The following is a 21,324-nucleotide window of genomic DNA, read 5'->3' as shown; positions in this document are numbered from 1 at the left end:
CAAAAAATCACAGCGATACCGCCGTAAGAAACAGATGCGTCTTGGTGGGGACAGAGAATGTATTGGCGGGGGAGGAGGAAGAAAAGGCAAAGAAAAAACAAGAGGAACCCAAAAGCAGTGGTGCGACATCCCAGTCGCCAAAAGAAACGGTCACCACCAAGGAAGCTGCTGGACCCAAAGAAAGTGCTGGATGTGAGGAAAGTGCCGGACCCAAAGAAAGTGCTGGACCTAAAGGAAGTGCTGGACCCAAAGAAACTGCTGGACCTAAAGAAAGTGCCGGACCCAAAGAAAGTGCTGGACCTAAAGGAAGTGCCGGACCCAAAGAAACTGCTGGACCTAAAGAAAGTGCTGGACCTAAAGAAAGTGCTGGACCCAAAGAAAGTGCTGGATCTGAGGAAAGTGCTGGACCTAAAGAAACTGCTGGACCCAAAGAAACTGCTGGACCTAAAGAAACTGCTGGACCCAAAGAAACTGCTGGACCCAAAGAAAGTGCTGGACCTGGGGGAAGTGCTGGACCCAAAGAAAGTGCTGGATCTGAGGAAAGTGCTGGACCTAAAGAAACTGCTGGACCTAAAGAAACTGCTGGACCCAAAAAAACTGCTGGACCTAAAGAAAGTGCTGGACCTAAAGAAAGTGCTGGATCTAAAGAAACTGCTGGACCTAAAGAAACTGCTGGACCTAAAGAAAGCGCTGGACCTAAAGAAAGTGCTGGACCTAAAGAAAGTGCTGGATCTGAAGAAAGTGCTGGACCTAAAGAAAGTGCTGAACCTAAAGAAAGTGCTGGATCTAAAGAAAGTGCTGGACCTAAAGAAACTGCTGGATCTGAAGAAACTGCTGGATCTGAGGAAAGTGCTGGATCTGAGGAAAGTGCTGGACCCAAAGAAACTGCTGGACCTAAAGAAAGTGCTGGACCTAAAGAAAGTGCTGGACCTAAAGAAGGTGCTGGATCTAAGGAAAGTGCTGGACCTAAAGAAAGTGCTGGATCTGAGGAAAGTGCTGGACCTAAAGAAAGTGCTGGATCTGAGGGAAGTGCTGGACCCAAAGAAAGTGCTGGATCTGAGGAAAGTGCTGGACCCAAAGAAACTGCTGGACCTGAGGAAAGTGCTGGACCCAAAGAAACTGCTGGACCTAAAGAAAGTGCTGGACCCAAAGAAAGTGCTGGACCTAAAGAAAGTGCTGGATCTAAAGAAAGTGCTGGACCCAAAGAAACTGCTGGACCCAAAGAAACTGCTGGATCTGAAGGAAGTGCTGGACCCAAAGAAACTGCTGGACCTAAAGAAAGTGCTGGACCCAAAGAAAGTGCTGGACCCAAAGAAAGTGCTGGACCTAAAGAAAGCGCTGGATCCAAAGAAAGTGCTGGACCCAAAGAAAGTGCTGGACCCAAAGAAAGTGCTGGACCTAAAGAAAGTGCTGGATCTGAGGGAAGTGCTGGATCTAAAGAAAGTGCTGAACCTAAAGAAAGTGCTGGATCTAAAGAAAGTGCTGGATCTGAGGGAAGTGCTGGATCTGAGGAAAGTGCTGAACCTAAAGAAAGTGCTGGATCTAAAGAAAGTGCTGGACCCAAAGAAAGTGCTGGACCCAAAGAAAGTGCTGGACCTAAAGAAAGTGCTGAACCTAAAGAAAGTGCTGGATCTGAGGGAAGTGCTGGATCTGAGGAAAGTGTTGAACCTAAAGAAAGTGCTGGACCTAAAGAAAGTGCTGGACCCAAAGAAAGTGCTGGACCCAAAGAAAGCGCTGGACCTAAAGAAAGTGCTGGACCTAAAGAAAGTGCTGGACCCAAAGAAAGTGCTGGACCCAAAGAAACTGCTGGACCTAAAGAAACTGCTGGACCCAAAGAAACTGCTGGATCTGAGGGAAGTGCTGGATCTGAGGAAAGTGCTGGACCCAAAGAAACTGCTGGACCCAAAGAAACTGCTGGACCCAAAGAAACTGCTGGATCTGGGGGAAGTGCTGGACCTAAAGAAGCTGCTGGACCTAAAGAAAGTGCTGGATCTGAGGAAAGTGCTGGACCCAAAGAAAGTGCTGGACCTAAAGAAAGTGCTGGACCCAAAGAAAGTGCTGGACCCAAAGAAAGTGCTGGACCCAAAGAAAGTGCTGGATCCAAAGAAAGTGCTGGACCTAAAGAAAGTGCTGGACCTAAAGAAAGTGCTGGACCTAAAGAAAGTGCTGGACCCAAAGAAACTGCTGGATCTGAGGAAAGTGCTGGACCCAAAGAAAGTGCTGGACCTAAAGAAAGTGCTGGATCTGAGGAAAGTGCTGGATCTGAGGGAAGTGCTGGACCTAAAGAAACTGCTGATCCTAAAGAAGGTGCTGGACCCAAAGAAAGTGCTGGATCTGAGGGAAGTGCTGGACCTAAAGAAAGTGCTGGACCTAAAGAAAGTGCTGGACCCAAAGAAAGTGCTGGACCCAAAGAAAGTGCTGGACCTAAAGAAAGTGCTGGACCCAAAGAAAGTGCTGGACCCAAAGAAAGTGCTGGACCTAAAGAAAGTGCTGGACCTAAAGAAAGTGCTGGACCTAAAGAAAGTGCTGGACCTAAAGAAAGTGCTGGATCTGAGGAAAGTGCTGGACCTAAAGAAAGTGCTGGACCTAAAGAAAGTGCTGGACCCAAAGAAAGTGCTGGATCTGAGGAAAGTGCTGGATCTGAGGAAAGTGCTGGACCTAAAGAAAGTGCTGGATCTGAGGAAAGTGCTGGACCCAAAGAAACTGCTGGATCTGAGGGAAGTGCTGGACCTAAAGAAAGTGCTGGACCTAAAGAAAGTGCTGGATCTAAAGAAAGTGCTGGACCCAAAGAAAGTGCTGGACCTAAAGAAAGTGCTGGACCTAAAGAAAGTGCTGGACCTAAAGAAAGTGCTGGACCTAAAGAAAGTGCTGGACCTAAAGAAAGTGCTGGACCTAAAGAAAGTGCTGGACCTGAAGAAAGTGCTGGATCTAAAGAAAGTGCTGGACCTAAAGAAAGTGCTGGACCTAAAGAAAGTGCTGGACCTAAAGAAAGTGCTGGATCTGAGGGAAGTGCTGGACCTAAAGAAAGTGCTGGACCTAAAGAAAGTGCTGGACCTAAAGAAAGTGCTGGACCTAAAGAAAGTGCTGGATCTGAGGGAAGTGCTGGACCTAAAGAAAGTACTGGATCTGAGGGAAGTGCTGGACCTAAAGAAAGTGCTGGATCTGAGGAAAGTGCTGGACCTAAAGAAGCTGCTGGATCCGTAGGTGCCGAGGGTGTGTCTGTGCAATAATGGATTGGGGCATGATGTGTTTATAGTGATCCAACAGCTGTTGGGTAGAATACCTTTTTTGTTTTATCGTAGATAGTGTGATTATCGCTCAATTATTGGTCGGTTAGTTTGTTAGAACAGTGTTAATAGTAATGGTCCTGTTTATGTGGTGAAGGGTCGTGTCGGTGTTCACTAGTGTTGTTTTTATTGCTTTATTTTTACATTATATTATTGCTATCATTTAGATTGTTTATTTTCTTCCTTTGGGCCTGATGAGCTTGTGGGAAAAGTGCCATGGTGGTCGTTCTATTTTTCTATAAGGGATTTGGGTAGTTGAATGATGTATAGAAACCGCTTTAAATAGCGGTATGTGCGTGTGTGTGGGGAGGAGCGGCCGTGAGATAAGGGAGTTAGCATGTTCCAACGTACCAACGTGTGGCGGAGGGCATGCAACAATATGAATATCTACGTAATCGCATGCTAAGTAATGCTTTGCTTGAAGTGACTTTTTGTCCCTTTTACAGTGTTGTGAGTGCTTTTAAATAACCAATGTGATTTTGAGACTGTAGTGTGGCGTGTGTCTATTGTTTGAGGGAAGGAGGAAACTGTCTCTCTCCTGCATATGTTGCATTGCCCTTTTCGTATTGTCTTGCCCAAAAGATATTATTCTGTTTTTCTTTTTTAATTTCATGCGGTACATAGGAGAGACAAGTGTGTGACAATGAATCTAGCGAAGAAAATCATCGTGTGCCTTTTCATTGCCATTCTGTGCAATGTGGGGGGCGTGCGTGGTTTTTCTCTGGTTGAAAAAAAAGGGGAATACTGTATAAAGTTGAAGGCAACAGTTGAGGAATTGGGGAAGCGGTTTACTGACACCTGGAATGTTTTTGAGGATGCACTTCATAAGGTGGAGAATGTTAAAGAAAATTGCGAAAGGTTTGTTAAGTTAAGTGAAGAGAAGGAAGTGAGTGATGCTGCTAACTCGGATAAAATGAAATTAGTGAATGAGTACTACAACGCTATTATGTATAATGAACGGCAGATATCCGATTACGAAAAAAAAATTCACGATTTATTAATCGGTTTGGGAAAGCACTGCGGCTTCTGGTTGTCTTTCACTCCCGTATCCTCGTTTCTGCGTGATATCACAAAACGCCACCTTGAGGTGGCTTCAGAATTGATATCGAAGGTGGAATCACTCAGTGAAAATGCGAAATCTTATGCTTCTCACGCTTCAGGGGAGTGGTGCTCCGCGCCAGCTACAGATACGCAGGAGGAAGTCACAAGAAGTGAAGCGGAGCCGCAAAGTGGCGGTGACTCACTACAAGACACCACTCCAACTGTCGGAACTCGTGAGCTCGATAGGGCCACGTCCACTACCTCGTCCGAGACCCGTGAGGAACATGCGGGCACTGAATCTGCTAATTGAGCCATTAAGTGATAACTGGAATGGGGGTGGATGCTAACTACGCTGCTGAGGAGAATGTAAGGCACGCTGAATACTAAAGGGATGCGACAGGCTGTTTCTTAATGTGGCCGCCGAGAGTATTGCTACACTCATCTGTTCTTTCAGCCCGATGGGCAGTGGTGGCAGAATTATGGTCTCTTAGACGATAACAAGTTATTCAGCTGCGTGCTGTGGTTTTCCTTTATTGCTTTATAACATTAATATGGTTTACTTTTTGTTCTTTTTATTGAAGATATGAACAGATCGGCGACGTGCTCCGGGTTCTATTTTTCCATAAGGGATTTGGGTAGTGGAATGATGTATAGAAACCGCTTTAAATAGCGGTATGTGCGTGTGTGTGTGGACGGACGGATGGTTGATGTTAGCATGTTCCAACCTACCAACGTGTGACGGAGGGCATGCAACAATATGAATATCTACGTAATCGCATGCTAAGTAATGCTTTGCTTGAAGTGACTTTTTGTCCCTTTTACAGTGTTGTGAGTGCTTTTAAATAACCAACGTGATTTTGAGACTGTAGTGTGGCGTGTGTGTATTGTTTGAGGGAAGGAGGAAACTGTCTCTCTCCTGCATATGTACATGTGCTTTCCGTATTGTCCTGCCCAAAAGATATTATTCTGTTTTTCTTTTTTTTTTATAACTTTCGTTTGTGGAAGTAGTCTTCAAGGATGGCCATGAGGCTTGCGCGGGGTGCCACCGTGTGCCTTGTCGTTTCTATGCTATGTAGTGTGCAGGGTGGTAATGCATTCAGCAATACGGTAGTGCGAGAGAGATATTGTGATTCACTGAGAAGATCAATTAATTCAATAAGTGACCGCTGCACAGCCTTGCTTCAGGCCCTTCATGGTAGCCGGGATCGTGCAAAGGTTGTGAGGACATCCTGTGAGAAGGCTGCTAGACTAAGTGAAACTAGGGAAGGGACGGAAAACGCTAACTCGGATAAAGTGAAATTAGTAGTGGAACAATACAATGCCATTAGATATATTGAGACTCAGGTAATTGAGTACAAGAAAGACGTGCGCGAGTTGCTTAATGGTATAAGAAAGCATTGCGGCTTCTGGTCGTCTTTCATGCCAGTGTCTTCTGAGCTCAAGCGTGAAGCTAGAGTCAAATTGTGGAAGGCCAAATCTTTAGTATCAAAGATGGAGGTGCTGTCAAGGGAAGCGGAGACAAGCGAAGTGAAAGCCAGAACGACACAATGCAGTTCCGCTGAATCGAAGAACGCATTGGGCGGAGAGGGAGACAAAAAGCCAGAGAAAGAAGGTGGGGAGCCCAACGATGGAAGCGCAGCATCCGAAACGCCCGAAGACACTGCCCCGCCTGTTGGTGGTGAAAATGTAACCTCGCAGTGATCGGTTCCGAGTAATGGGTAGGCTGGATAGGAATTCACCGCGAGCGTATGGGACGGCAGTGGCACTGGTTCGTGCGAGTGCTTGGTGGAATTTTGAGTGCCATGTTGGTCACATCCTTGGCGGTATTGGCAGCGACTGTTCGAATGATACTGATGCGGGACACATAACAACTTACCATGCCACTTTTTCGTCACTCTTTCTACACCTTTACTTGATTTTATTTTCTGTACATAACATACTGCGTCGTAAGGAGACGTCGTGCGTTGTATCAAGTGGAAGGACTAACTTTTCCATAAGGGATTTGGGTAGTGGAATGATGTATAGAAACCGCTTTAAATAGCGGTGTGTGCGTGTGTGTGTGGACGGACGGATGGTTGATGTTAGCATGTTCCAACCTACCAACGTGTGACGGAGGGCATGCAACAATATGAATATCTACGTAATCGCATGCTAAGTAATGCTTTGCTTGAAGTGACTTTTTGTCCCTTTTACAGTGTTGTGAGTGCTTTTAAATAACCAATGTGATTGTGAGACTGTAGTGTGGCGTGTGTCTATTGTTTGAGGGAAGGAGGAAACTGTCTCTCTCCTGCATATGTTGCATTGCCCTTTTCGTGTTGTCTTGCCCAAAAGATATTATTCTGTTTTTCTTTTTTAATTTCATGCGGTACATAGGAGAGACAAGTGTGTGACAATGAATCTAGCGAAGAAAATCATCGTGTGCCTTTTCATTGCCATTCTGTGCAATGTGGGGGGGAGCGTCGCTCTATCAACGACGCGCCGATTGCGGTATTGCCTGGGGTTGAAAGTTTCGTATGGTCGCTTAAACATGCGTTTAGTTAATGTTTGGCACAGGTTTGATCGTGCCACCGAGCGGGCTGAAGTTGTGAAGAAGAGATGTGACGCAATTGTGAAGTCGAATGAACAGAAGGAGTTGGTTGACGCTGTCAATGCACAGCGAAAGAAGCTGGCGGACCAGTACTACAGGGCGATTAAGTACATTGAGCCGCAGCTGTCGAATAGTGAAAGGCGTGTCCGTCAGTTATTCACTGAGGTTGTGAAGTTCTGCGGGGAGTCACCCGAGAGACCGGTGCTCACCACGAAGGCCGTTTTTGGGTTGAAAGATAATTTTCTAGATGCACATGAGTATACCGTCAGAGCCGAGACGTTGAGTAGGAATGCCGAGAGAGAAGCGGAGAAGGCTGAGAAGGAGAAATGTACTTCAGAACACTTTTGGGAAATATTAGATGAGGACGACGAGGCAGACGCCGTGGGAGGGGGTAATGCAACATCACCGAGACCTTGAGTCTCCCCCATATACCGGCTAGTTTCAGTAGTAGCTTTGGTAACCGTGGAGCCGTTGGGTCTCTGATCGTGCGCGCGGCGGAGAATATTTTTCGTCACGGTTACGCAGTTTGCGTAGGATCCCGGCGCTGAGTGGTGAGGGCGTTAGATTTTCTATTCCGATGGAAGTGTGTAGAGCCGTGTGATGTATTTTCTATTTGTAGATAGTGTGATTATCGCTCAATTATTGGTCGGTTAGTTTGTTAGAACAGTGTTAATAGTAATGGTCCTGTTTATGTGGTGAAGGGTCGTGTCGGTGTTCACTAGTGTTGTTTTTATTGCTTTATTTTTACATTATATTATTGATATCATTTAGATTGTTTATTTTCTTCCTTTGGGCCTGATGAGCTTGTGGGAAAAGTGCCATGGTGGTCGTTCTATTTTTCCATAAGGGATCTGGGTAGTGGAATGATGTATAGAAACTGCTTTAAATAGCGGTGTGTGCGTGTGTGCGTGGACGGACGGATGGTTAGATGTTAGCATGTTCCAACGTACCAACGTGTGGCGGAGGGCATGCAACAATATGAATATGTACGTAATCGCATGCTAAGTAATGCTTTGCTTGAAGTGACTTTTTGTCCCTTTTACAGTGTTGTGAGTGCTTTTAAATAACCAACGTGATTTTGAGACTGTAGTGTGGCGTGTGTGTATTGTTTGAGGGAAGGAGGAAACTGTCTCTCTCCTGCATATGGATGTACATGTGCTTCAATTCCTGGCTCATTCTTTCACCAACAGCGTAGGAATGCACGTGGTTGACATGATGCGAACTGCGTGGCGCTGATGCCTGAATGCGCAAAGCGGTTGGACTGAGCATCGTGCCAATACGTGGAAACGGGATTATGCCGGGTAGACATTTCGTGTAGAAGACTGGGGTTCGATTTGCGGTGACTTGTAACATCCCGTCACTGACGTTATTCCTGACACGGAGAGTAAGGGAATTGCAGTGGCTGGGGAAGCACAGAAAAACATCTGCAACAGAGTTGTATAAGCCTAAAGCACCGCACGTTTCCACTTACTCAAGAAGGGGACGAATTATATGAGCTGCGGGAGTGTTGCGAGGATTTGCCCGCGGTGATATGTTTAGTATATGCGTACCTTTTCTATTGATATACTTACTTCACCGACGCAGCAAACACCCTTTACCGATATCCATCAGCACTACTCTCTGCCGTTGCAGAAGAAAAAACGATCGGCATCCCACCCACAGCTCGCACCAACCGACAAAGGAATACACATAAGACAACTGGGTTAATAAAATAAGACGGTAAACCATTCCAAGGGACGGAATTGGCAATCCTCTACTCCGCCTAAGTCGCCAAAGCACAGATGAATCAATAAAGTGCAAGACAATTAATAAAGACCCGCACCACAAGGTGATCAGACATGTCACTCATCAACCTATTGTCAACCAGCGCGTGTGCAAAGGGACAGATCCGCACTTGATTTGAGAGGATAAACTTTACTTTCTTTCGGAAATAGTTGTGAAGTTTTTTGTCTTTTTTTTAAATCCGTCAAGACAGAAGTATCAGTACCAGGTCCCAAAGTCCAGCGCACTCGCAATGGCCATAGTACAACACTTACCATTGATTATTCTGCTGACAAAAGTTCCCTTAAGAGTGCTCCTTACATGCACTAATGGCCCCCTAGAAAAAAAAAGAAAAAAAAGATATATTACAAGGACTATTAGTGAAATGAAAGCCGATCTTATTTACAGAGAAAACAAACACCAACAAAAGAAACTCCCAGCGCAAGCATTATCAGCACCAAACACAAACACATATCACCGACAAGTATATATATATAGAAGGTAAGCGAAAAAAAAAATATATCACTGTCATTGTTTTTTTTCTTTTTACCGAAACAAAAAAGTGTACAATATCAATTAACAAAAAAGTGGTAACACCCCCAATACATGTCCTCAAAAACAAAAGTAAACCGGCTTGAAACCGCGATCACCCACAAGCGGTGTATATACGCTCTGAAAATAATCACCCCGACAACGGAACAAGTGCACCAAGCTGCCATTTGCAATATATATATATATGAAACTAGAACAAGCAAATGTGTTTGAAAGAAGGATCAGCTATAAAGGCTAAATAGAAAAATGATAAATGCGCGTGACGATAACCCGGGTATTTAGGCACCACAATGTGGCCTTAGGAAAATAAAATAACATAGCAGCAATAATCAACAGCGACGCTGTTCAGTGACATCTCCCCATCCACTGCCCTCACCGAAACACGGAGGGGGAAACCATACGCGCACAAACAGAGATGATCGATAGAACCAAGCATGCTAACGCCTCGGGGGTCCGCATAAAGGCCCGACCCCACAATGCCCCACATCGCAAAGCATAAACACATGACCAGCCAGCAGCCACGGTGTTTAAGGGCGCACCTTAAGTCCCCGAGCCACGTCGGTCCCACGACGCCGTAAGGCACTCCCCAGCGGCACAGCAATTGCACACGGCGAAGCAATACAGCGTGGATCGGGATACCACTTTCTCTTTAGTGGGGATACAAACGGAAGGGGTAAATATAACGGACCCACGCGAAACACAACCGCCCCCAGCTCGCGAAGCCTGACGTACGCCCCAACCGCTTTCACGCGGGGCGGACCCAACGTTTCCCCCCTCCCCCCGGTTCTACTCCCTGCATTCTTTTAACCAACAGTAGTTGAGGGGATTTAGAAAGGGAAACAGGCCCTAACTTCCCCCCCCTGAGGTCCGAAGGGCTGGCGCTGACGAACTCGCAGCTGCGGATCGGCCGTGTATCCAAGAACCGCCACCACTCCGCCTTGGAAAATGAGCCCAATCCACTGCGCGCAGTAGGTTCGCGCTGCCCCTGAAAACCCCGACATACTCGAACAGTCCCTAAAGGAGATATTCCACCACAAAAGGGAGTTTCAGGTGCGCAAACACCGGACACGCCGAGACTGGCCCAGCACAGTTTTATTTCAGTAAGCAAAAACATTCACATCTGAGGTGGTTTGATCTTCTTCCCGCGCAACGCGAATGAGCCGGCTGGGCCTTTTCATTCAGCGAAAACATCACCTACACCACCGCGGCCCCAAGGCCCATAAACTCGCTTTCTGCACAGACGGAACGTCATTGCTCCTCTCGTTTGGAACAATGCTTTGCTTCGGCTACGGCATCATACAGTACAGGGATCAGCAGCGTCTTGCTGGGACACCGTTCTTCATTTGTCGGTCCCTGGGCACGTGCCAGCGTGCCATCAGCAGTATCATCCGCACTAAGATGCTGCTGTCCGGTGATGTGGAAGAGAATCCCGGTCCATCGCTGCGCGGGATGCTGTGGAACTGCGCCGGGCTATCTCAAGGAAAGAGATTAGCACTCTACAAAACCCTTGTTGATGAGCGGATCGCCTTTTGTCTGTTGAGCGAGACAAGGATGACGCCTGGAGAGGCGGCTTGCTTTAGCGTTGCTGGCTACCAACATCACGGAATAGCTCGTAACTGCAAAGGAGGTGGTGTATCAATACTAGTGAGGGAGGACCAGCCAGTCGAGACCGGTATGGCCGTTGTTGGTCGCATTGGACAAGTGCATGCAACAATTCACCTTACATGTGGAACGGCGCTGACTGTCACGTCGGCATACATCCCACCAAAACACACCTTCACGGCAACTGACCTAGATACGCTTCTGACGACTGACGGTGCCCAGCTCATCGGTGCAGACGCTAACGCACACGCGAGTTGGCATGGGATCGCGGGAGCCCGCCAAATACCAAGGGTGAAACCCTCACACAGTGGTAAATTGACAACCAGTTTCTGGTCTGTAACACTGGTGAGTGCACCGGGTTCGCGCGCCACCACGGGGAGTCCAGCCCTGATGTGACACTTTCAAGGAATTGCACAGTGTACACGTGGACATCGCTGTATTCTCCCGATAGCAATCACCATCACATATTTTTCGACGCTATCGTTGGAGACGGCACAGATGCACTGAGTTGCCCGCGGCTTCGAAAGCCCATGTACCCATGGCTAAAAGCTGACTGGAGGAATTTCCGTCTCAAGGTTGACGAGCTCTGCAGGAAAATTGGTAGAGATAATAATATCAACGCCCTGGAACAGAAATTGAGCTCCGCCATCCGCATTGGACACCTACGCTCGCCGGCTGCCCTCTGCCGCCCCACGCACCAATTTCGCACGGGTGCTGTATTCGTCGACTACGAGAAGGCATTCGATACAGTGGACCACGACAAAATTGTGAGGGAAATGCACAGAATGAAGGTATCACCCCACGTTGTGGAGTGGTGCGTATCATTTCTGAGTAACCGAACTGGCAGAGTGAGATTCAAGGAGAAGCTTTCCAGAAGCAGAACATTTGAGCGAGGAGTGCCACAAGGAACTGTCCTTGGCCCAATCATGCTCATTATTGTCATGAACTCGTTGAGCCAACGCATTGCAGAAGTGCCGTTACTGCAGCACGGATTCTTTTCAGACGACCTAACGCTACTTGCGAGGCACACAGAGAGGGATGTCATCAACCACACACTACAATGCGGCCTAAACGTGGTGTTACAGTGGTCAAAAGAGTACTTCATGTCTGTCAACGTAGCGAAAACGAAGTGAATACTCTTCGGGTGTACAGAGCGCCACCCCCTTACATTGCAACTGGACGGCGAAAGAATGGGAGCTGACAGGACACCGAAGCTTCTAGGAGTAACATTCTAGTGTCTGCAAGGGATGGCAACACATGCGGCCGAAACGAGACGCAAGATGGACTTCAGACTACTGCAGATAGCAGCCATCTCAGCTTCTACACGGGGGCCAAGACGACAAGTGCTGAAAGCTTTTTATCTAGCACTCGTACAGGCACACACCATGTATGGCATTGAGGTATGGTACTGGGACGCTTCGAAACGAAGTCGTGTTATCCTGTCAGCAGCGCCACACAAAGCCAGTCGAATCATAGCTGGCATACCGCATGGGACGCGCAAAGAGGACTCTCTGCTGGAAGCAAACCTCCTGCCACTCAAGACGAGCACTCTTGTACGCAGTATGAAATTCATGCTGATGTGAGAGTCACGAGGCGGATGTTTGCGGCGCAGTGCTGAAGAAGTATACCACAGCAAACACCCAGTCAGAGCCCTACATTCCCGTATCATGCGGTCCTACAATCACTTCCACATTGAGCCACGCGAGCACCCACTAGAGACATCGACGCTCCGCCACAGCTGCCGACCGATATTTCACACGCAGATAAAGCCTGTGTGCGCTGATGACCCTGACGATGTCAAAAGGGAGGCTTCCGAGAAGTGGATGGCACGGCATTTTGCACGGAGGGGGAAGGAGCCACCGCGGCGAGAGCACTACGAATTGTGGACTGATGGATCCGTGTCCCTCGGTGAGAAGTCAGGAGCAGCTGCCCTGCTCTACAGAAACAACACGCTGATTTGCGCGCCCAAAACTGGAGCAGGGGAACTCTCATGCAGTTACCGAGCGGAATGCGTAGCATTAGAGATAGGACTGCAACGGCTGCTGAAATGGCTTCCGGCATACAGAAGCACACCGAGCAGGTTGTCCATCTTCTCTGACTCGCTGTCAATGTTAACAGCACTGCAGACAGGCCCCCTAGCCGTAACGGACCCAATTCTGAGACGACTATGGAGGCTTCTGCTTCAAGTTCAGAGAAGGAAGGTGCGTATCCGACTGCAATTTGTGTTCGGCCATTGTGGCGTGAAACGGAATGAGGTTTGCGATGACATGGCCAAAAAGGCCGCAGATTTACCACAGTTGCGAGACACATGGATCCCCGACATCATTGCTTATGCGAAGCGAGTGCTTAGGTCGGAAGAAGTCCATGAGAACACTCATAGGTTTGGTATCACTGGCAACCACTTTCCAACAAAACATAAAGAAGAACTGACGAGGGAAGAAGAAACGGCACTGGCACGCTTTCGGGTTGGGTCTTCAAGGCACTATGGATGGATGTTGCGAAAGATCAACCCGAGTGTGCCTCCACAGTGCCGATGGTGCAACCCGCAACATGCAGCGATGGGGCCAACAATACAAACGGCCCCACCTATTGCGACACGCACTCTTCAGAGAACCTCCGAACCGACCAAATGTACGGAATATGATGGCACATACCAATGCCGGTCGAGTGCTGTAACGCATATGGTAAACAAACACGGCTTTGTGCGAGCTGATGCCATCCGGAGGATCAAATACGGCGATGCAACACCTGCAGTGGACATCCCCCCGGAGCCCCCTCCAGTGGTGGCGATCGTTCCTCTACCATCGAGCACACGAGTCCCGATGAGACCGCAGGTGCTTCATTGTACCCTTCTGTGCCTCCAAATTCGCAGTGCCAGGCCGGCTATTACACCACCTTCAAACAATACATGGCATAGGTAGCGGTAGTTGCCGCGTGAAAAGCGGGCGAGAAAACGAGGACTCAGTGCAAGGAGAATGTAGCGTCCCAGCAGCACCAGTCTCTCAGGATACACGGAAGCTGCCGTTTCAATGTGACCTGTGCGAGGCGAGCTTCGGTACACGCTCTTCCCTGTCACTACACAAGAAATTCAAACATAAGAGCATAGTGACGGAGGACGGTACCGTGGTGGTGGTAGTGCAATTTCCTCGTAAGCGTGCCCGTGAGGGAAATGTTGACGTCCCGGGGAGAGGCGAGGTGCAGTGTGGTGTGTGCCAAAAAGTGCTCAGTTGCAGGGACTCCCTCATCCGACACTGCAAGGCTTTTCACAAAGGTGAGGGAGTCGAGCTTAAATGCAGCAAAAGCACAAAATTGTGTGCCACTGATTCCCCGCATACAAACGCATCCATGTTGGTGTGCCCGACATGCGGAAGGCAGTGTGCTAGCAAAACTGGCCTCACCCTACATCAAAAGAAGATGCACGGTATGAAGGTAGAGCGCGCTGTTACCAGCCAACGCGGCGACTGCGAAGAAACGTCGCTGCACTTGATGAGCTGTCACGGTTTGAAGGAATTACGTGTCAGGTTTGCGGTAGAGGGTGGTTGTGTGTGCAAGATGTATGTTTTTCTAAAAGGCTGGCGCAATTTCTCATTGCGGTTGAACGGAGCCGGCCGCAGGTGAAGTCCTCACCTAATGTAACAGTCATACAACCCACTCTCCCTTCTGCAACTTCCCCCCTTATTGCCGAGTGTGGAGCCAGCAGGAAAAGCACCGGACGCAGGAATAGTCCAGACACCCTCAGAGACAGGAGGTATGCAGTCAACAAGCATCAAAAACATAAAAAGGGGGAGAGAATAATAAACGAATAACAAAAATCAAAACAAAAGGATTGCTAATTGACATCTTTGGGAGAGTCCAGGGTGCGGGTCGCTTCTCGCCCCATTTGCTGTATTCCGTTCAAATGCGGAGCTACAACAAAAAATTATAGAGGGTGTGTTAGGCTGAATAAAAAAGGGAGACTCTACCACAGTTGCCAGACCGATAGCATCTCAGGGCTCTACGGTGATGGCTGATGGCCGCGCCATTGGGGGGGAACTCTCACAAAGGCACGAAGAAAATTCAAAAAAAATTTTAAATTGCGGTTGTTTTCGTTTGCTTGTTGTAGACCTCGTCTTCAATTTATGCTACACCTTGATTTGGAGATGCTGTTGGAAAGGTGTGCATATTTCCTTTCAAACCTTTAGGTGCGCATTTTTTCTTCGCGTTGATGTTCGAGGGTCCGCTACTTGGTCACCACTCACTGATGAGGCTGGAGACTTAGAATGTCAGCCACTTGTTGCACAGGGACCAAAAGACCCCTGTTTTATCGTAGAGCCTTTATTTCCCGCGGCGGGTTGTTTTCTGCTTTTTTTTTTTCGAACGTTCTTTGCTTTTTTAACCTATATTAGGCCTAATGTTGGTGCTACCGTCAGCCTTCGTGTTCTGAAACTAAGTTTACTTAATGTTAAGTTTTTGTGCCGGTGGCTGTGGATGTCGTCGGTGACGTTTTCTGTTTTTCTAACGCTGCCGCTACAACAGAAGGTGTCTTTTCCGGTTCCTCTTCCAGTGCGCACAGCTGTTTATATGTTGTATCTTTTAGTGCAGCATCTACTAATTTTGTTTTTGAATATAGCTTCAGTCATAGCTTTGACATCACACTACATGTGTATTGCTACTCCTTTCATTTACATTTTCCTCTATGCATTGCTGTTGGAATTTCAGCAGCTAGTTGAGCTGCTAAGTTGATTTGTACTAAGAATATATTAGGTTGCTTTGTGATAACTCCCCTTACCGAACAGTTTGACAATGAGACTTTAATCACCATTGCTTTATAAACTACTGTTAGTCTTTTTGCCGCATCATTTTAGCAGCAGTATCTATTTTTTTTAACAATACATGAAATCTTTGCTTCTCCTTATGAATTTTTTTTTGCTGTCCTATGCTGATGTTCTCTCCGTTGTTTCCTTCCTTATTTTATTTTCTTATTTATTCCTTCAGCCGTTCTTCCTGCATATGCTGTAGCGCCTCCATATGGCTAGTGCAATGCATTCCACCTTTCTCTTTTTCATTGATCCTTCAAGCATCTCTTTCAGTATAATTGTGTTCCTCGTCATGTTTGTGCTTTAAATTCTTAATCATCTATTTCCCCCTCTTTGTCTTCCTGCGTTTCTTCAATAATACTCTTTGCACACTCACCGTTGTTTTAAGAGCTTTACTTTATCCTTCCGTTTGGTTTTCAACAACACCACTCCTATTATTTTAGTATATACACACTCACAGCACTCTCCTATTATTATCATTATCATCATTATTATTATTATTATAACCCCAAGTTACTTCTAATATTAATAACATAAACAAAATTAACAAAATACACCAAATTAGAGTAGCGCTAATTTTTCATGCCCTATCAAGGTTCTACGTTACATACATAGGCCATAATTATGCAGATTTAACTAGAGTTTTCACACTTTAATCAAAAAATCGTAAGTTGTATCAAATTTTAGAAAAAATTAGCAAATTCTCTCAAAATAGCACTTTTCATAGATTTCAAAAAATTAAGCGAAAATTCGTATTATCCTTCGAGCTCTTAAATTCTATGAAGCCCACAAATGCAGCAGAAACCACGCTGAGGGCGAATTGTTTTTTTACTAGAAAACTACCGTTTCGGCATTTATAACCGGATTTGTCAGATCCATCAGTATTTTCTCCCTTCCATCCACAAACTTTTGTGGCTTGGCCTTCATTGGCTTTTTCACATTTCTCTTGTGTGTAAAGTTTACTGCAATCTACAGTTTTTCCATCTTTCCCTTCTTGTTTTGCTGCTCCTTCTGCTGTTTGTTTAGCTTCCTTATCCAATGTGCACTTCTTTTTGCCGCCTTCTTCGACCTCCTTGCATGGGGAAGTGCATTTATCTCCTGTTCCTTTTGCTTGGCAAGTTTCATCTGTTTCGCTTGTTTTTGCGGTTCGGTCACTTTCCTTTTTCTGCTTTTCTTCGTTAAGTTGTTTTATCAATTTTGATCGTGTTTCTATAAGTTTTATGTCCACGGCTGCCAGGACCGCTTCTAGCTCAGCAGCTGTGCCGATCTCATTCAGCTTAGTGCCTTTATTTTTGCCACCGATTTTTTCTTTTAGTTGATAATTCGCTGCGTTGCTTAGCAATTTATTTACTTGAACCTCTGGTTGGTCGCCGAACATTGCCGTTATTTCTGTCCTTGTGTTGCTCAGTGTCCCGTCCTCTATATTTTTCTGTACGCGGCCGAATAGGTCGGCTGCGCTTTCGGATGTCGCCAGAACAGCTGTGTCATTGGTGTACGCTGGTGAGCCAGCTGTCGGCATAGCCCCTACTGCTTCTATGCAGTCCTGCCAAGGTTTGGCTTCCGGTCTCGTCTGTGTCCCTGCTGGTGTTAGTTGTGTTAGTGTGACCTTGCCGTCGTCTCCGCTGCTTGTATCGATTGTGATGTAGCCCCCGGCCCATACCAGCTTTGGGTTTTCTAGTGCTGCCGTGTGCCCGAGACCGTTGGCGTGCGTTTTGCCGAATAGCCTGCATTCGTTGGCGCTGTGCTGGATCCTGTTGCTGCTTTCCTGCCCGTGGATTGGGCCCGATATGCCGGCTGCTGTTATCGTCTTTGTAGCTCTGGTGGTAGCGGCCACCTGGCTCGCACTGTTTTTGCACTGGACGCCGTCGAGTGCGCCGTCAGTAAGTTTTAGGCCGTTTTGGTTACTACCCGCTAATAAACACCCGCGGTTGCTGCTGTCTTTCATCGAACCGGCCACTTGAAGGAACTCGTCTAGTCGTCCCTTTGCATATGCGCTCGCTTTGCTGGCTGCGAGAAATTTTTGTGCATCTATTGTCATGAAGTGTTGCCTTTGGGAGTGTGCTAATCTCCGCATGTGAGCCGCTACCGTTGTCGCCTTTTTAGCTTCGCTTTCTGATTCTGTCAGTGCCGAGTATATTTTGAGCATCATTGCCTCCTTTTCGAGTTCTGAAGCCTTGCTGAGTATGGCCATTACCTCCTGTAACGCTTCTCCTGGGACTTCGTCAAGTTCTTTTGTCAACGCGCAAAGTGGTTGCCATGTTGCTTTAAGCAGCCCCATGTGAGCAGCCGGCACCACCCACTGTGGTAAGGCCGTTAGTAGCACAAGGATTGCAATTAGTAGGCGGGTTGTTTGGGTTTTTCTATCTCCGAGCATTGTTTTAGCTTCGTTTTTTCTTCTGCCTTGAAGAACCGTTGTAAGGTTAAATGTGGCTTGGAAATGCTAGACGCAACTTTCTACACGGTTGCAAAGTCTCAACAGATTATTAGGTGGTTATCACTGCTACTTCGTCTGTTTCACGCAGTGTGTTGCTTCAAGCAGCGCTTTTATGTTACCTTCGGTCGTTTGACGCCTCCCGTAGTGTCTGTTTACGTCTGTTTTTGACTGGCGTTCGTTCACTTCCCCCTATGCTGGCAGTAAAGATTATTCGTTCCATATTAGCATTGTTTGTCGCTTGCGCTGTGAAAATAGTTGGTGATACTCTATAAAACTTCCGCAAATTACCCCTCAAAATTCTAACTTGCCTTTTTATTGTCGCCTATTTCCCAGAATTGAAACTCTGCCCTGGGTGCCTTGTCGGCCAACCGCCTTGGTAAACAGCTCTGCGCATTAAGATAGCCCATCAAATCACAAAATACAGATATCATCATCTTCTTAGGGGTAAATAAGCATGTTTTTGCGAAATATGTATCACACTTTTCGTCCATTGTATAATTTCCATCCATACACCGTTTTTACCCCGCATCTTTCTTTGCATTCAGTATTGGCGTTCTTACTTATTATTCTACTGGCTTTTTTTGTGATGATAAAAAAGCGACACTGTTTTTAATGTGTACTACGTTCTGTATTTCCGTAATTGTTGCATCCTCTTTCATCTCTTTTTGTAAGATTCTTTTAATCATTATTTCTGTGTTTGGGACTGCGAATATTTTATTTTCCTCTCTCCCTCTTTCTTTACCCTCCTGCGTTTCATCAACAATACTCTTTGCGTCCTCTCCATTATTTTAAATGCTTTTGTTTTTTCCCTTTAGTATACAACCACTATTGTCATTACTATATCAGTATATACACACTCACAACACTCTCCTATCATCATTATTATTACTACTATCACTATAATTATTAGTACTGCTTTTATTATAATATTTGTATATGCACACTCACAACATTCTCCTATCATTATTATTATCATTATAAACATTAATAGTATAACCCCAATGAATGTACAGAAAAACAAACAAAATAGACCAAACTAGAATAGCACTGTTTTTAAAAATTATATCACACAACTACTTTATACCCATAGCCTACTTTTATATCAACTTTTTCGAAATTTCTCTAATTTTCACATTTTTATCATAAACTTTTAAAATGTCTAAAAATTGATTAGAATAGAAAAATTTTTATAAGAAGAGCATATTTTTGTAAGTTTTGATAAAATTGAGAAAAAAGTTTTTAACACAATAAACTGCTACCAAACTAATAAATGTAGCAGCAATGAGAGCAATTTTCTTGTATACAAGCAAACTACCATTTCAACATTTTTCTTTTTCAGTCTCGTCCTCATTATCTTTCCACTTCCTCCACGCACAATTTTGCTTATCGCCTGCTTTGTCATTTTCACAGGCCGTCTTGTCATTTCCGTGCCTTGCACACCCAGTTGAAGTTCCTGTATCTGCTCCTCCCGCTTGATCTTGTGCTCCTGCTGCTGTGCTTTATGATCCTGGTTTAGGTTTGCATTTTTTATTTTCAGTATCATAGTCGCATTCAGCCTTGGTGCAGTTATCTGGGCTTGCATGGTGTTTTTCACATTTGTTTGCGAGTGTTCGTGAGTCTTTTGTTTCGGTTTGAGGTCCGATGTTCGGCGCTGCTTCGAAATCATAACGCTTGGACTTGTATGCTGCTTTGGCATTTTGAATTAGAGTTTCTATCTCGCGCCGCATGGATTTTGCTTCTGCTGCTTTTGTCTCCGCCTGCTCCAGTAGCGCCGCTGCTGCTGCTATTCTGGAAATCCACGGTATGGTTTCTGCCCCTGCCGTGTCCTTTGCTGCGTTGAAGTACTTGGTGTAGATCACGCAGGCCGCATTCCCGCCGCCGTCGCATGTTTGCGCACTTGTTTTGCCTAAGTATGTTTGCAGCTCGTTAGTTTTTGCTTCATGCCGCAGTCTGCTTGAGAGCGCGGCTATTAGGTTCAGTAGCGTCTTTGCCGTGTATGGTGTTTTGGTTTTTATCGTGCATTTGGCTTTTGCTGCTGCAATGCTGGTGTCGTCGACGGCGCTATCCCATTTCAGGTTGATGTTGCTGTTTGTGCAGACTGCTGAATTTGCACTGCTTGTGTCACCGCATATGCACATGATATCTCCGTAAACTGAGAGCCCGCCGTTGTTTCCGCATGCGCTGGCGTACGTACTTGCGTGGGCGATTGTTTTGCCGGCCGTTAGCTTAGCTTCTGTTGCACCTTCTCCGTAAAGAGCCTGTAGCACTTTGCTCTTTGCTTGGGCCGGAAATGTTGTCATTACCTCTGTCCTCGCTCGGTCGTAAGATGCTTTTAGTTTTAGTATTGAGTCCAATGTTTTATTTAATTTTTCCGTCGCTGCCTCACGACCCTTTTGAGTTTTTGGTGGTGGGTTGAGGTCGAGCCACTTTTGTCCGCCTTTTGTTTCATCCAACCTCTTTCTATCTGCAACCCAGCCGTCAAATGTTGACGCCCAGTGGGTTTGGTATGGTTCTGCGGTCGCGCCTTTACTGACGTCCGCCCACTTGAGTTCCTTTCCGTTTGCGGCAAACAGCTTCTGCCAGTCAGCGGCCGATGCCGACATATTCATTGTTCTTATGTCCTGAATTTCAGCATCGGGTACTTCCTCTATCTCAGCAGCTTTTGGTGTGGTGTCCTCCAGCGCCGCAAACATGCACAACAGTTGAAAATCCGCGGCGCACTCGGCTTGGAATGCGCCGTGCGTTTTCAGCGTCGCGAGTTGCGCTAGAAATATTGCTGTAAGAGCATAGAGTGGCATTATGCTTATGGAGCTTCTCTGCAGAGTGTTTCTTGCTTCAAAGGTTCTGTGGTTCCTGGAAGTTGTCGTTTTGTGGGTTGCATTTAAGGAATGAGAAAAAACGCAGTAAGTTGAAAAATCAGAAGCAACGCTGAATACAATCTTAAAGCTTGACATGGTGGTTGCAAAGGTTAGGACGTTGCGGCGTTATTAACATCTAGTGTTCGACGTAGCCCGCCACTTTAAGCTGATCGATTACCAATTGTGCGTTATTAAACGTGCCAAACGACTTGAGGTTGTCTTTGTGTGTATAAAGCAGTTAGAGTCTTTTGCACGTCCATGTTAGATCGTTTCTACCTTGTGTTTTCTGTATTTGTTTGAAGCTGTTTGAATCGATCAAGGTTCTGCCCTCTTTTTTGCCATTCGCTTAATAGTCCGGCCGTTCCAGCATCCGGGGTATGGGTTGATCTGGCGTTGCAGTCCTCTT

General features: G+C 46.4%; 7 protein-coding genes across 7 annotated transcripts; 4 read left to right on the top strand and 3 right to left on the bottom strand.

Annotated features, from left to right (window-relative positions):
• Positions 1-7: 7 nt before the first annotated feature.
• On the bottom strand, positions 8-3,250 carry TbgDal_VII7640 (hypothetical protein, conserved; the record flags this gene model as incomplete). The annotated part of the gene is made up of 1 exon (XM_011776861.1): positions 8-3,250. A coding segment is annotated over one exon (3,243 nt), but the record flags the coding sequence as incomplete, so codon positions are not given.
• A 680-nt stretch (positions 3,251-3,930) lies between these two features.
• TbgDal_VII7630 (hypothetical protein, conserved) lies at positions 3,931-4,638 on the top strand (the record flags this gene model as incomplete). The annotated part of the gene is made up of 1 exon (XM_011776860.1): positions 3,931-4,638. One exon carries the CDS (start codon positions 3,931-3,933, stop codon positions 4,636-4,638), a length of 708 nt encoding a protein of 235 aa, XP_011775162.1.
• A 707-nt stretch (positions 4,639-5,345) lies between these two features.
• Positions 5,346-6,029, top strand: TbgDal_VII7620 (hypothetical protein, conserved; the record flags this gene model as incomplete). The annotated part of the gene is made up of 1 exon (XM_011776859.1): positions 5,346-6,029. One exon carries the CDS (start codon positions 5,346-5,348, stop codon positions 6,027-6,029), a length of 684 nt encoding a protein of 227 aa, XP_011775161.1.
• A 13-nt stretch (positions 6,030-6,042) lies between these two features.
• Positions 6,043-6,369, top strand: TbgDal_VII7615 (hypothetical protein, unlikely; the record flags this gene model as incomplete). Its single annotated transcript, XM_011776858.1, has 1 exon — positions 6,043-6,369. The coding sequence occupies one exon, from the start codon at positions 6,043-6,045 to the stop codon at positions 6,367-6,369; it is 327 nt and encodes a 108-aa protein (XP_011775160.1).
• A 351-nt stretch (positions 6,370-6,720) lies between these two features.
• TbgDal_VII7610 (hypothetical protein, conserved) lies at positions 6,721-7,332 on the top strand (the record flags this gene model as incomplete). Its single annotated transcript, XM_011776857.1, has 1 exon — positions 6,721-7,332. One exon carries the CDS (start codon positions 6,721-6,723, stop codon positions 7,330-7,332), a length of 612 nt encoding a protein of 203 aa, XP_011775159.1.
• A 9,024-nt stretch (positions 7,333-16,356) lies between these two features.
• On the bottom strand, positions 16,357-18,000 carry TbgDal_VII7550 (variant surface glycoprotein (VSG), putative; the record flags this gene model as incomplete). The annotated part of the gene is made up of 1 exon (XM_011776856.1): positions 16,357-18,000. One exon carries the CDS (start codon positions 17,998-18,000, stop codon positions 16,357-16,359), a length of 1,644 nt encoding a protein of 547 aa, XP_011775158.1.
• A 1,559-nt stretch (positions 18,001-19,559) lies between these two features.
• TbgDal_VII7540 (variant surface glycoprotein (VSG), putative) lies at positions 19,560-21,014 on the bottom strand (the record flags this gene model as incomplete). Its single annotated transcript, XM_011776855.1, has 1 exon — positions 19,560-21,014. One exon carries the CDS (start codon positions 21,012-21,014, stop codon positions 19,560-19,562), a length of 1,455 nt encoding a protein of 484 aa, XP_011775157.1.
• Between the last annotated feature and the right edge of the window lie 310 nt (positions 21,015-21,324).

The sequence above is a fragment of the Trypanosoma brucei genome, chromosome 7 (assembly GCF_000210295.1).
Source record: "Trypanosoma brucei gambiense DAL972 chromosome 7, complete sequence".
NCBI classification, from domain to species: Eukaryota; Euglenozoa; class Kinetoplastea; order Trypanosomatida; family Trypanosomatidae; genus Trypanosoma; species Trypanosoma brucei.
Note: the sequence above shows the minus strand (reverse complement) of the source record. Positions and strands in the feature narration are given on the sequence as shown.